Source organism: Emiliania huxleyi, assembly GCF_000372725.1.
Source record: "Emiliania huxleyi CCMP1516 unplaced genomic scaffold EMIHUscaffold_72, whole genome shotgun sequence".
In the NCBI taxonomy this organism is placed as follows: domain Eukaryota; phylum Haptophyta; order Isochrysidales; family Noelaerhabdaceae; genus Emiliania; species Emiliania huxleyi.
Window position 1 is genome coordinate 194,765 of NW_005196603.1, and position 14,338 is coordinate 209,102.

Here is a 14,338-nt window from a genome sequence, read left to right on the forward strand (position 1 = left end):
CCCGCCGGAGCGCTCGGCTTCGGCGAGGTCCGGGCTGCAGGCCACAAGCTTTGACCAGCATTTGAGGAGGGAGATGTAGTAGGCCTCGGCGGGGCCGCGCACGCCCGTGCGGCCCCCATCCGTGTCGTTGGGCACGCCGACTGATGTGACGCCCGTGTCGACGCCGGAGCCTCCAGTGATGGTGGGGAGCATAGCCTGCCTCCAACCCAGGTCTTTGTATTTGGCAGGAGTATCCTCTGCCTCCGTGAGTAGCTCCCACGATTTGCGAATCCGGTTGCTCCCGTCGATGGCCGGGCCCTCGCTGATCTCTGGTGGCGTGACGGAGCAAATGTACTTCGTCTTTGGGCAGGCCTGACGGGTGATGAGGTTGTACTTGAGGTGTCCAACGTTCTGAATGCCCTCGGTGCATTCGAGCGTGTCGATGAAGTCGAGCGGACGGAGGTTTTTGGCGAGGCGTTTGCCAATCGCCTCCGAGGCAGCCTCTGTGTCGCCGAGGTAGGTTCCGACGATTTTGAAGCAAGCCTCGCGTCCGGTGAGGTTCCCGTTCTCGTCTCGGTGGTGCGGCGAGCCGACCATGAAGGGGGGTACGCAGTCGAGGTCGCCGCTCGGAGAGTAGATGAGGCACTTCTCCTCGTTGTCGAGGTTGCCAGCAACATCTTTTTGCACCTCGAGTGTCCCGCCCTCTCCGCAGTAAGACTTGACGGCCTCTGCCACGGTGTCGTTTTGAACCATGTCGTCGATGAACGAAACGAAGCGGGTAGTCGGGTTCTTCTTTTGCACAATGTTGTCGATCTCGTGTTTGACTCCGGTGGTGCACATCCCTGAGAAGGCGCGCCCTTGGGCGCCGCCGCAGCACGACCGGATGTAGCCGTCGGCGTCCTCGCCGGGCGGCTCCAGGCTGAGCGGGTCCCACGGTGCGTCGGCGTCGCTCGGTCCGGCTGCCCGAGGGTCCTGGAGCGGTCCGTCCGCGCTGCACAGACGGAGGAAGCTGCGTCGACCAAACACCAACCGCATCGCCGGGATGAGTGCCGGATTGCGCTTACGCGCCCACTTAAACATGACAGTCCTGCCGCACCCGCTCGGGTCTGGGTTGCCGTCTGCGTCCAGGGGCTGTCCCGTGAGGTTGAAGAAGTTACGCTTGTCCGACTTGATTGACGCATTTCCAGGTCGCAGGGTGTGCCACGAAGTGACTGTGTGGCACACGAGGTGGGTTCCATTCTTGGAATACCCATAGTTGACTGGGAAGTTGACTGGTTGCCGAGCAGCTGCGTCGGCTCGGTAGCTAGGCGGCGTCGAGGGCGTCTCTGGCCGCTGTGATGTCGCTGTCGGTGCCGCCTCCGGCCCGGACGCGGTCGACTGTGGTTTTGAGGGTATGCTCGGCGTCGGTGAGGGCGGCGGCGGCGTTGGCGATGGCCACATCTTCTACGAGGTGGCCTTCCTGGACCTGCTCGAGAGGGCATAGGGAGCCTACGCAGGGCTGAGGTGCGATTCTCACATTCTTTGTGGCCGACCGCAGCGGCGCGCGAAGCCCAGAGAGCTGTATGTGTACCTGGCACGCTCCTAGGCGTGCGCGCCGCCAGCCGCCGGGCGCGCCGCCGCCGCCGGCGAAACGGTTCGTTTGCCATTTTCTAGATCTAGAACGTCGTCGTGTCGCACCATGAAGACCATCCTCTGAGCGCTGGCTGCCATCGAGTCGAATGGGTTGCGAGGAGAGGGCCACACGCTGCGGGCGCTGGCAAAGGTGCTGCGACCGGGACCGCGCGACGTGGCCGTCTCTTGCCTCTGTGCGGCAACCGGTCCACGCCCTGCTCGCTCTCCACTAGGCACCATTGAGCAGTGTGACAGCGCAGCACGCCGTGTACGGCTTTTACAGGGAGCGCGCTCCTGCGACGCTGTTGACTTCCCAGCCTACCGCCTACGTACGTCAGTAATCGCACGCGCGCTCTCTCTTCTTCACTGCATGTTTTGCATCCATAAACTGCCCCCGCGTGCCCGCTGCCCGCGCCCCTTTCCCCCTCACCCTCCGCCCTCCCTTCCCCGCGGCCCAACCCGCCCTTTGAGGCTTCGGCCACTGAGGCTTCGGCCACCGAGGCTTCGGCCAACGAGGCTTCGGCCAACGAGGCTTCGACGTGGCCGTCTCTTGCCTCTGTGCGGCAACCGGTCCACGCCCTGCTCGCTCTCCACTAGGCACGCTTTTACAGGGAGCGCGCTCCTGCGACGCTGTTGACTTCCCAGCCTACCGCCTACGTACGTCAGTAATCGCACGCGCGCTCTCTCTTCTTCACTGCATGTTTTGCATCCATAAACTGCCCCCGCGTGCCCCGCGCCCCTTTCCCCCTCAAAAAAACTCTCGCGGCCTCCGCCCAAACCCTCCGCCTCCCGCCCTCAGCCCTTGCCCTGGTACCCTCCCCTGGTGCGGAGATGGCCCTGGAGTCCAACGAGCGAATGGACAGCCTGCTTGCCGGCCTCGCTGGCCTGTCTGTCGGTCCAGCTGGCGGGTCCGCGCGCAACCCGCTCGTTCTCGACGACGCCGACGAGCTGCCGGTTGCCGAGCGTACCCGTCCTGTGGTGGACTCGTCGTTCCGGCCAATGATCGCGAGCGACGAGGTGAAAAGGCTGCTCCGAGCGCGCGGCGCGCGGCTCGGCGGCGCTTCGATGGACGGCAATTGCGCGCAGCGGTCCATCCTCTGCTCTGTGGGTCGCATCTCGCAGGCCGACGCGCTCGCGCCGGCGGGCAAGCGAATCCGCGATGAGCGGCGGCAGGTCGTGGACCGAATTGTCTCTTGCGGCACAGATGCCGACGAGGAGCGACTGGGCACCTCGCTGCCGCAGATGCGGCGGCACCTCGGACTGCCAGCCGACCCGGCGCAGGCCGAGGCTGCGCTCGCCGCCTTTCGCGCCTCTGGCTATTGGACCTCGACGGGCGCTGCCTTCACCCTCTTTCTATGGGGTCTCGCCGACCTCGTCGACCGGCCAGTGGTCGTGCTGCACCGCGACACCGCGACGGAGAGCGTGGTCGACCCCGTGTGCGTCTACCGCGCCCGCCGCCCGCTCGCGGGGCCCGGAGAGGGGCTGCGGGCCGAAAACCGGGGCGTGTTTGCGATGCTGCCGTTCAGCGACGTGCTCCGTGCGCTCGATGACTGGCGCGAGGCGGGTGACGGGCCGGACTCGTCGCGCACAGACCCGCCAGTTGCCATCGTTGAGTTCGTACCCGGCCATTTTTCGCCGTTCGTGATCTCAAGGAACTCATAATTTTAACGTAGGTCGACGAGGTAGTCGCGACCCAGTGTGTGTACTATGTGTGCTCTGTCGAGTGTCGTGTCTCTGTAAAGATAAACAACACGTGTGCTGCATGTGCACACGTCGGTGTGACGTGTTGTCCACAACAACAGAACCCAAAACGGATTTACCGTATATATCCAATATGAGAGCCGTGTATCGTGTATGTACACTGTACTTTTATTAGCTTACTGGGAGAAAAGAGAGAGGCAGGGATATGTATCGATGTTTCAAAACATACAACGACGCCCAAGTAGCAAGTTACTTCCCCTGTGCAACTGCAAAGAACAGACGGTCTGCACTAGCCCCCGCGGCGCGCGGTCGACACTATGGTCTATGCGGAGTTGTCCTTGGCGCATCCTTGCTCCTCCGGCGCCGCTCCCGGAGCGCAACGGCGGCGGCGCGCAAGCTCTCATGCCACCGCCGGCCGGAAGCGACCAGCTCCTCGGCGGTGACGGCGCCGTCGCGGTCGGTGTCGAGGAAGCTCCACACGTCGCGAGCGCGCACCACTGTGCGCTCCACGGTCATCGCCGCCGCGCTCGCCGCGTCGACGACCGCCCCGTGGTGCGGCAAATCCGTCTTGAGCGGCCTGCGCGCCCAGCCCGCCGCCGGGTGCGAGAGGAAGAAGGCGCGCAGCTCGGCGGGGGAAAGGGCGCGCGAGCCTGCAGGAAAGTGCCGAGAAAGCTCACGGACGGCGCTGCGGCAGCTCGGCGGGCGAGAGGCGCGCGCGCCGTCGGCGTCGGCCGCGGCGAGGACGGCCTCGGCGTGCTCCTCCGGCGAGAAGGGCGCCTACCCGCTGCGAGGGGGGCAGTGACGAGGCGCAGTCTCCATGAGTGGCGGCTCTCGCTCTCCGCAGTCCACGGGCGAGCGCCTCCTCCGGCAGCGGACCGCGGCGAGCCTCGGGCGTCTGGCGGCGGCGCAACGCGGCGGCGGCCTGGCGCGGCAGCCCCGCGAGGGCGAGGACGGACCACTCGCTCGAGATGAGCCGCTCCTCCGTCTGCAGGTTGGTCTGCGCCAGCCGCGGCAGCCAGGCGTGCAGGTAGCGCGAGGCGGCGGGCGCGGCCATCTGAAAGGTGGTTGCGACGGTGCATCCGCCGCCGGGGTTGTCGGCCGGGCGAACGAACGTCTCGTGCAGGTAGCCGGGCGGGAAGACCAGCGCCTCGCCCGGCCCGACGCGCGCCTCGTACTCTGGCGCCCACCGGCCGCTGGAGTACACGCCTCCGTCCGAGGTGTCGATGCCTGCGGGACATGTCTCGGACATGTCGTGGACGTGTCCTGGGCGCGCAGACTCCTCCGTCCGAGGTGTCGATGCCGATCGGCGACGGAGGCACCATCATCATCCGCCAGCGCTTGACTCCGCGTAGCTGCAGCGAGACGGTCACCTCGCCGTACGCGTCGCCATGCGCCATCGTCCCTCCGCCCGGCAGCGAGAACCACAGCTCGAACGACTCGGACGCCTCCCACGCCGCGAGCGGGGAGCGAGCTGCAAAGTACGGCGCGCGCCACACCCGCTGCACAGACCGCTTGGTGGACAGCGGCTCCTGGTCCTTGACGTGCCTGCGGCGAGGTGTCGGCAGAGGGTCGATTCGGAGCGCCTCCCCCACCCTCCCACCCACCGGCCGCCCCGCCCACCCCGTGCCCGCCCGCCCGCCCCGCCGCACCAAATGTACGGCGCCGTCAGCCGCGGGGCCGCGTCACCTTCGGCGGCGTCGGCCTCGGCGGCCATGTGCTGCTCGATGCCTCGCCGCGGCCTCGCAGGTCGAGGCGCGTGCCACCACAGCCCATTGTCTAGCGGCACCTTGTTCTCTCCCTCCGCCTCGTCGCGGAAGAAGCCCCACTCGCCGCCCCACTCCTCACCCTCGAGGTACTCGGCACGCATCGAGCCGTTGGGCCAGCGCCGCGCGTACTCCTCGCACGACAGGCCGAGCAGCGGCAGGTCGCGGCCGGCATCCTCCACGATGAAGGGCTGGCCGAGCGCCGCCAGCTCCGCGAACCGCTCCGCCGTGATGTCCGACTCGCGTGCCAGCGGCGCAAATGGTGCGCGGCGCGGCGGTGCCTCCTCGGCGGGCGCCGTCGCCTGCGCCGCTTCGTCGTCTGGGACAGAGCCCCACCCGGCGAGCGCCGGGAAGAAGTCTGCCACCTGCGGCTCCCACAGAGGGCTGCGGGCTCGAGGCAGCCACCGCGCGCCGGTGCTGCAGTCGCCCCAGTCCAGCCCGACGGCAGCGCCGCCGCCGTCGCGAATGGCGGCGGCGAGCGCAATCGCGACGGCGGCGGCAGCGGCGGCGGCGGCGGCGGCAGCAGCAGCACGGTCGGTCCGCTGCGGCATTTCTCCGCGGCCCTTGGTTTCTTTCTGAAAAGAAACTTAATTGCGGGATTTTTTCTTTCCGGGGCCACGCTCGTCGCGCCTCGCCTCGGTCTTTCCGCTGCTCGCCCGCTGCTCGCTGCAATGTCGTCATCGATGCCGGCTGAGCGCCCGTCGTGCGCCAACTTCGGCTCCGGCCCGTGTGCCAAGCGGCCGGGCTGGAGCCTCGAGGGCTCCGTAGGGGATGCGGCGCTCGGCCGCAGCCACCGCTCGTCCATCGGAAAGGCCAAGCTGCTCGCCTGCTGTGAGGAGACCAAGGCGGTCCTCGGCCTGCCGGACGATTACCTCGTCGGCATCGTCCCCGCCTCGGACACGGGCGCGGTCGAGATGGTCATGTGGAGCATGCTCGGCCCACGGCCAGTGGACATCTGCTTCTGGGAGACGTTTGGCAAGACGTGGTACGACGATGCGGTAAACCAGCTCGGGCTGAGCGACGTGCGCGAGATCTCGGCCCCGTTCGGCTCGCTCCCAGACCTCTCGCAGACGGACGCGTCGCACGACATCGTCTTCACCTTCAACGGCACCACTGGCGGCGCCAAGGTGCCCAGCCTCGACTGGATCTCGGACGAGCGCGAGGGGCTGACGATCTGCGACGCAACCTCGGCGATCTTCGGGATGGACATGACGCCGTGGCACAAGCTCGACGTCGTCACCTACTCGTGGCAAAAGGCGCCCCCCCGCCACCATCTCTCCCCCGCCCGCCGCCGCAGCAGCCTCGCAAGCCGCGTGGCGCGTCTGGCTGCCCGCAGGTGCTCGGAGGGGAGGGCGCGCATGGCGTGCTCATCCTGGGGCCGCGGGCGGTGCAGCGGCTCGAGTCCTTCCAGCCGAAGCGCGCGCTGCCAAAGATCTTCCGCATGACCAAGGGCGGCAAGCTCATCAAGGGCATCTTTCAGGGTAGCCCCACCAACAGCCGCCGACCAGGACGCGTCCAGGACACGTCCATGACGCGTGCATGACGCGTCCCGCAGGCGAGACGATCAACACGCCGTCGATGCTCTGCGTCGAGGACTACCTCGACTCGCTCCGGTGGGCGCGCGGCCTCGGCGGGCTCGACGCTGTCGTGGCCAAGTCGGTTGCAAACTTCGGCGTCCTCGCCGCCTTTGTCGAGGCGGAGCCATGGATCGACTTCCTCTGCACCGTGCCCGAGCACCGCTCAAACACCTCGGTGCGCCGCCGCCGCCGCCGCCGCCGCCGCCGCCGCCGCCGCCGCCGCCCGCGTCAAATCGCGCCGACCGCTCCGCCGCCGACGCCGCCGGCTGCCGGTGCCCCGCAGGTGTGCCTCGTGCTCAAGGAGCCGGCGGGCGGCGCGATGGCCAAGGGGAAGGTGGACGCGCTGCGCAAGCTGCTCGAGGAGGAGCGTGTGGCGTACGACATCGGCGCCTACCGCGACGCGCCGGCCGGGCTGCGCATTTGGTGCGGCGCGACGGTCGAACAGGCCGAGGCGCAGCGCCTGCGCCGGCCAGCGCACGCACCCCGTTACTGGGCGCTCCGTTTGGTGCGTAGGACGACCTCCGCGTCCTCACCCTCTGGCTCAAGTGGGCGTATCAGCAGGTGCAGGCGGCGCAATAAGTGGCGTGGCGGGAGCCCCTCCGCGTTTGCTCCAGTGCCGCCGCCTCAGGGTCCACCTCTGTGTTTATCTCGATTACGCTTTATCCGCCACGCCGCGCGAGGCCGCGCGCACGTTCGCCCATCATCGCCAGCGTTGCGTTTCCCCCCCTACTTCGGAGAGGCCCTTTGGCTTTGCATGCGCCGGGAAATAATATTTTGGTTTGCATGCAATGTGTGGAGGCGCTGAGGGTGTGAGGCGCTGCGTGCGGTGGCTGCTGCTGCGCAGCAGATCCAGCCTACCGGGCTCTACTGTATAGGGCAAGCGGCAAGCACGGCGGGCCACAGATTTTTTTTTCCTGCGCGCGGAGCCGTGCATGTGCATCGTGCATGTGTGGCGCTTATCCTTCACAATTCGCAAGGAGGGAAACTTACGCTCATTTCTCGGAAATGATGGGCGGGTTACCCTCAAAGTCGGCGAGCTCGATGGGCTTGAACTCCTTTACGTACATGGCCCGCAGCACGTCTTTGGGCGTCTGGTTGAGCCTCTCGAGGTAGAGCGCCTTCTTCGCCTGCTGCGACTTGTGCAACCATATCGGGTAGAAGAGGAAGTCGCCCACCGGCGGAGAGAGCACGTTGAGCAAGCGGAACTCCTCGGGGTGCTCGTCTTTGAAGTGCATGAGCACGATGACGTCCACGATGGCCACGTCGATCCTTCCGTTTAGCACCGCGTCGAGGCTGTCAAAGTGAGACCCTGTCGGACGCACGAATCGCGGGCACGTGATGTCCTTGTCGGCAGTGCCCCCCGCAGCGTAAAAGTACTTCTTCCATGGCACGTCCCACTGCTTGGCAAATGCGACCAGGGCGCCAGCTCCGCTGGCCGCGCAGTCATTGATGGCAACGTACTTGAATTTGCGATCCACGACGTCCTGCATGCTGGTGACGCGCGCATTGTCCTTGGTGGTGACGAACAGCGAGAAGGATCGCGGCGAGGCGAGACAAGGCTCCGACGGCTTCACGGCCGTGCCCGTGAGGGTCGAAAAGTCGAGCACGGGCGCAGCCAGCGGCACGTAGCCGTATTCGGACATCAGCTGGACGAAGCTGCCGCAGCATGAGACGAGGGTCGCGTTGGCGTTGTCCAGCAGGTGGGGCCCACTCTGCTGTTGCTCCTCGCCGACGGTCAGGACTGGGCTCGCTCCGAGCGAGCGGGCAAGCTGTCTGACGTGATCGACAGGGCGGATGAAGTCCTTGAAGGTGAGAGGGCCGTTTCCCTTGATCGCCGCGTTGACCGCCCTGACCGCTGAGCGCATCTTGCGCGCCAGGGCCTTTCGCTTGGTCCTCTGGATCTCTGCAGGCGTGGCATGGACCTCCTTGAGCGGGGTCCACGCGTAGCCCGGGTTCGCCTCAACCTCTGCTTGAGAGGCGTCTCGCAGACTTGAATCCAGTTGCACGGGAGCTCATCTCGCCGGACAGCCTGCGTGATGAAGTCGCGAATTTTGTCAAACATGCCCTCGCGATCCTCAGGCAGAATGATGATGCGCAAGTTGAGCGTCGCGTCCTTCTCCTGGTGCACCTCTCCACTGTCTTCAGCCGTCCACGTGCCCTGCACGTACTGGTAGGAGAGGCCGCCCGTGATCTCGGAGACCTGCGCAATCACTTTCTCCAGCGGCGCTTGGTACTTGGAGCTGGACAGGTCGTTGGCACACGCCTCAGCCGGGATGCCGATGTCAATCTCGAACAACAGCCGGTCGAAGGTGCTCATCAAGTCCCTCACTCCACAACTGGACGTGCGTATGGTGCCACTGGGCTCCGCCAGTGTCCCGATCTCCTCCCCTTTCACACTCCTGTCAATGGCACTCCTCCCACTGTCAACGGCACTCCGCCGACGGCGGATGAGGAAGGCGAGTGCGACGGCCCCTGCCAGGCTGGCCACGAGCGCAGAGCGGACAAGCTGCAGCATCTCGTTGCAATGCTGCGCAGATATCTGCACGGCGGGCGTCTTGCCGAAACTTACCTATCCAACTCATCAAGTCAGCTCTACTCGTAGAATTCGCCCGTATTCCCGAAAAAGAACTCCGCGAAAAAGAATTTCGGGCCTATCACCGACTCTGCTCCATAAATTATTTTTTGGCCCCGTCCGACTGAAGCGATGGCCTCAAAGCTCAATCCTGAATCCTCAGAACGAGTCAGATTTTTCATTTAGTAGGACATTAGGACGCCCTCTCGGTCGACCCTCTAGTGTGGGACCCTGTGGTCCTCCTCCCATCACTCACACCTGGGGGCTAAAGCCGAGCTTGTGCACACCGACGACGGTGTACCATACACACGAGGTAAAGGTAAGGTAAACGCTGAGGGAGGCGAGGGGGGTCGTCTGGTGGAGCGAAGACAAGCGAAAACCTTCTTTCCACAGCAAGCTGGAAGTACCTCTCGCCAGCCTCGCACAACAAATTGACGAACAAACACTGTGGGCACGCGGGATCAAGGCTGGGGTTTACCGGCATCTAGGTGCTTTTCACTATCTGCAGATAGTGCAAACGGTGCCAGATAGGTATCTGGTTGCTCTCTTCCGCGATTTTTTACAAGCAGATATCTGGGCAGATATCTGGTTGGTATCTGGCGTGGGGTCGGTAGATACAGATAGTGGCTCTGAGCCTTCAGATATCTGGCAGATACCCAGATATCTAGGTATCTGGTTCATCTAAACCCCAGCCTTGCGGGATGATTACATCCCTAAACTCCCTCCCTCGCTCGCTCGCAGCCACACTAGTCTTTCTTTACTTACTTACTCGGCACGTGACTGGCGTGCACTGGCATGCGCAAAGCACTTTGGCAAGTAGGCCTATGTGCTGTGTGCTGCGCGCTGCAACGTGCAACAGCAAGAGGAAGAGCGCCAAGACCTGCATTGATTGCCATTGATTGGTGCTGCAACCTGCAAGGCCGCCGCCTAGCCCAAGAGCTAGGTATCCGCCTAGCTGCCACAAAATCAGCCACCCCGCATGGCCCGCCGCCAGTCTGCAGTCACCGCCGCGGCAACCTGCCGCTAAAAGCCGGCGGGCCGGGGCGCGCACGGCGGCCAGCGCGGCGGCCGGCGCGGCGGCCGGCGCCGGTGCGCGGTGGGCGCGGGCGCGCGCCAGACAAGTGAAGAGACGTGCCTCGTGCGCCGCGCGGACCGGGCGAAGCGCGAAGGAGCAAGGACCGAGAGGTTGCGTTCCCGAGGCCGAGCGAGGAGACGGAGCTCGGAGGTCGGAGCTGGGCGGAGTTGTTATATGTTAACATGCACATTCCGAATAACTCAGGTAAGAATGACACAGTGAGTCCAGTGACATTCTATGCGCTGCCGTGGGCCGTTAGCCGTCAGCTGTGAACTCTGTTCTCAGTCTGTTGTCCCGCGCGAAAAGGAGCGGCGGACGTCGGCGTCCCGGGCGGCGCAGAGCCCGCGCGGCGGGTTGCGCCTAAAATGATCCCGCCGCTTCGCTCGATGGCGCCGCGCTCTCCTCGAGAGATTTCCTCGCTCAAGGCGAGGGGAGGCCGGAGACGCCTCGGGGGCGCCTCGGGGCATCTCCTACTCGTGATGGTGCTCCGCGTGGCTGGCGAGCTCGGGCGGGTCGGCGTGCACAAAGAAGGCGGCGGAGACGAAGGCGTAGCCGGTGATGAGGACGACGCCCTGCAGCCAGTTGGACTGCCCCGAGGTGATGATGGCGCCGACGACGAGGGCGGTGATGAGGTAGGTGAGGCACTCGAAGAGGCCAAAGTTGAGCGAGAGCTCGATGTCGATGGACCACGCAAAGACGCAGAGGAGCGGCACGCAGAAGACGCCGATCTGGATCGAGGAGCCGACGGCGATGCCGAGCGCGAGCTCCATCTTGTTCTTGACGGCGAAGATGATGGCGGCGGCGTGCTCGGCCGCGTTGCCGACGATGGGGATGATGATGGTGCCTGCGCATGGCGGGGGAGACCCTCAGAGCGCGGTGGGTGTGGGGGGAGGGCGAGTGCGTGCGTGCGTGCGTGCGTGCGTGCGTGCGACCGTGCGTGCGTGCGTGCGTGCGTGCGTGCGTGCAACCGTGCGTGCGTGTGTGAAGGGGGAGGGGGGGGGGGGGGGGGCACCGAGGAAGAGGTCGGGCACGCCCCAGCCGACGGCCGCCGCCTCGAGCGAGTCCACCATGTACCTGTTGGTTGCCACGAGAGAGTGTAAAGGGCGGTCGACTCACGACTCGAGACCTCTCGAGCCTCGGGCTCTCTCGTCGAGAATAGAAGCGCGGGGGGGGGGGGGGGGGGACGCACTCGGAGAGGATCGAGATGACGACGGTGATGACGGCGAGCCAGAAGACCGAGCCCGCCACGCCGAGCACCGCCTCCTCCTCCTCCTCCTCCTCGCCCTCGCCCGCCTCCTCGTCGTCGTCGTCGTCGTCCTCGTACAGGAACGTGTGTGTCACCAGCTGAAAGGTGACGTAGCAGACATAGACGACGAGCATCATGCACGAGAGGACGCGCGAGACGACCAGGCCGGAGCCGGGCGGCGCGCCCTCGCTCGGGTTGGCGTCGATCGCGCACGGCAGCAGCGACGACGACGCGCTGAGCACAAGGAGCGAGTAGTTGACGGAGGAGGCCGGCGCCGAGAACTTTTGCTGCTTGGTGACGATGCCGCCGGCGAAGAAGGCGCAGCCGAGGACGAGCATCAGGTTGGAGAGGATGGAGCCGAGCAGCGAGCACTGCACGATGCGCAGCATTCCGTACTTGAGCGCGAAGAGCGAGACGATCAGCTCCTGCGCCGGCGCGGCGGGAGGGAGGGGGGGGCTCGCACGGTGAAAGGCGTCGCGGGGGCGTCCGCGCTCGGGAGGGGTTGGCGAGGCGGGAGAGTGGGGGCGGGGCCCGCGGAGAGCCGCCGCCCCGGTCGCGGCACGTGCGGCACGAGCGAGGTTGTTGGCAGGGCAGGCGCACCGTGACGTTTCCAAAGGTTGCGTTCAGCATGCCGCCCAGCACCTCGCTCGTGTGGAGAGCCAGCTGCTCGGTGACGAAGGAGAGGCGCTCGGCGAAGGGCGCGATGGCGAGCAGCGAGCAGAAGAAGATGTTGGATGGGTCGCCATGGTTCTCCTCCATGTGGATCGCCAGCGGGAAGCAGATCATGAGCACGTTGACCCAGTTCTCAAAGAGCAGCGCCGTGATGGACTTCTTGAGGTACGCCACCGGCCCATGGCGGTAGACGTTCAGCCTCTCGGCCTTCGCGAGCAGCTTGTCCTTCTGTGTGTCCATGAGAAGGGAGCGCCACAGCTGCCCGCTGTTCCACGCGAGCTCGCGTCTCCCAGGCGCTACGAAAAAAGAATTTTTCTGTCGTGAAAACAATCGTCCTGGCACGACACTGGGCAGGGGAGGCGCGCACTGGCACTAACACAGGTACACCACGGGAGCCGCCTAAGCGACTCCTGCGAGGACGGCGAGGCACTTACCTCCGTGCACTCGACCGCCCTCGCCGCAGGCAAGCTCATTCACAATCTGCTCTCTCTGGAAGCCACATTTCTTGTTGGCTTCTAAAAATCTCTCTCTCTCTCTCTCTGCGATGGCCGTGTGAAGGAACGACTGAGATACGCTGCTTCTGCAGCCCCAGCCAGCTCTTGGTGGTCCAAGTCACCTCATCGAGGTACTGGGCCCGCGTCAGTTTCGAGGTATATATTGCTAGAAATCTCTCTGACGAGAAGCCCGCGCCGCTTCGCGCTTGCGCCACAGGCTGCCGCTTTGGGGAAAATGGCGCGGCCCGGAGGCCGCCATAAGAAACGATCCTTGCGTAACCTGTGTGTTTTTCAGTGCCAGATCTAGTGCCTCTCGGAGAAGCCTGAGCGATAAATAAATAGATAAAAACGAACACCTCTACTGTGAGATGGGTAAAAAGGAACAGGTCCCCGCCCGTGCGATCTTTGTGCAGGGTTCTTTGTGGGTGTGGTCGGCGACTAGCCGGGGTCGTCCTCCCGACGGGGGACTAGCACTAGCCGTCTTCCACATGGCCCCTCGGGTCCCTGCTGCTCCTAATCTCTTCGTACATCCTCCTGCTGATCTCCGCAACGTCCTGCTCCCTCCCTCGTCTCGCGCGACTGCTCCGCCTCCCCGTCGTCTGCCCTGCGTCGTCTGGCTACGGGTCCTCCATAGTCGGTTGAGGGCGGCGACCTCCTCGTGCCTCTTCCCAACATCCCCTCGGCGGCCGATGCCGTCTGCTCCGACTCCCCCCCCGTCCCCGGTTCTGCCTGAGCGATGTGTGCCGAGCCGTATACGGTATTGGGTATAGCGTAGTTTCCTCGTCGGTCGACGCTCGTCCGCTCACGGCCTCAGCGGAGCCTCACCACTCGGCGACGGTGGTCGGTGGAGATCGTTATTCGTTCGTTGTGTGTGGAAAGTGGAATCGGCGCGGACCCAAAGGAGTAATGGAAATCTCTATACGCAAGAACAGGATATCGTTGGGGGAGAGATAGTATTTAAGACTGGAGATCCTAGCGGATCTCTCACACGGACACGCCCAAGTCTCGCCAGTAGATCCCTCCTGTCCGGTTCCCCATTTAAGACTAAAGATCGAAGATTGAGATTGTGGATTGCAGATCGCTGAGCAGCAACACGGGCCAAAATGTGGAGATAGGAGATGGAGAATGCAGATTGTAGACCCTAGCGCCCAGCCATCCGCCCCAGATGTGAGATCGAAGATTGAAAATGGAGGTCGTAGATTGCTGCCGGCGGCGACAGTGGCCAAGTAGACGATTGGAGATTGGAGAAGAGAGACGGTCAGTGTGAATGAATCCATAGCGCATCTCCTTGAAGGTTTGAGCCCCCCTCCTCCCCCGGGCCCCCGAATCGAGATTGGAGATTGGAGATTGGAGATGGAGATCGGAGATCTGACTGAATCCGGCCTAAGATGACGACGTTGGAGATTGGAGATTGAAGATGGAGATCGGAGATCTGACTGGATCCCCGGCCTAAGATGACGACGCTGTGGATTGGAGAGTATTGGAGGTGGGGAGATCGGAGCTCCCCCACACCCTAGTGGTGTGTGATAGATGTTTTTAAAAAGGGTTACTGTGGTCTGTGCGCGGACGGCCCGGGGGAGCCTGCGGCGCCATTTTAATCTGCGCTCCTCTTTATGGCCTGCGGCGCCTGGCTTGAGCTTGGAAGTGT

At 64.5% G+C, this 14,338-nt stretch overlaps 4 protein-coding genes across 4 annotated transcripts; 2 read left to right on the forward strand and 2 right to left on the reverse strand.

Annotated features, from left to right (window-relative positions):
• Window positions 1-2,383: 2,383 nt before the first annotated feature.
• Window positions 2,384-3,377, forward strand: EMIHUDRAFT_438224 (hypothetical protein). Its single transcript, XM_005761178.1, has one exon. It carries the CDS (start codon window positions 2,422-2,424, stop codon window positions 3,250-3,252), a length of 831 nt encoding a protein of 276 aa, XP_005761235.1. The 5' UTR covers window positions 2,384-2,421; the 3' UTR covers window positions 3,253-3,377.
• Window positions 3,378-3,606: 229 nt separating this feature from the next.
• Window positions 3,607-5,158, reverse strand: EMIHUDRAFT_105852 (hypothetical protein; the record flags this gene model as incomplete). Its single annotated transcript, XM_005761179.1, has 4 exons — window positions 3,607-3,941; window positions 4,168-4,438; window positions 4,569-4,836; window positions 4,941-5,158. The coding sequence occupies 4 exons, from the start codon at window positions 5,156-5,158 to the stop codon at window positions 3,607-3,609; spliced, it is 1,092 nt and encodes a 363-aa protein (XP_005761236.1).
• Window positions 5,159-5,688: 530 nt separating this feature from the next.
• EMIHUDRAFT_452985 (hypothetical protein) lies at window positions 5,689-7,298 on the forward strand. The gene is made up of 5 exons (XM_005761180.1): window positions 5,689-6,310; window positions 6,391-6,535; window positions 6,610-6,806; window positions 6,915-7,076; window positions 7,145-7,298. Exons 1-5 carry the CDS (start codon window positions 5,726-5,728, stop codon window positions 7,208-7,210), a joined length of 1,155 nt encoding a protein of 384 aa, XP_005761237.1. The 5' UTR covers window positions 5,689-5,725; the 3' UTR covers window positions 7,211-7,298.
• Window positions 7,299-10,432: 3,134 nt separating this feature from the next.
• Window positions 10,433-12,448, reverse strand: CAX3 (H+/Ca2+ exchanger). Its single transcript, XM_005761181.1, has 4 exons — window positions 12,125-12,448; window positions 11,468-11,949; window positions 11,291-11,352; window positions 10,433-11,122 (listed from the first exon to the last, which is right to left on the reverse strand). The coding sequence occupies exons 1-4, from the start codon at window positions 12,434-12,436 to the stop codon at window positions 10,749-10,751; spliced, it is 1,230 nt and encodes a 409-aa protein (XP_005761238.1). The 5' UTR covers window positions 12,437-12,448; the 3' UTR covers window positions 10,433-10,748.
• Window positions 12,449-14,338: the final 1,890 nt, after the last annotated feature.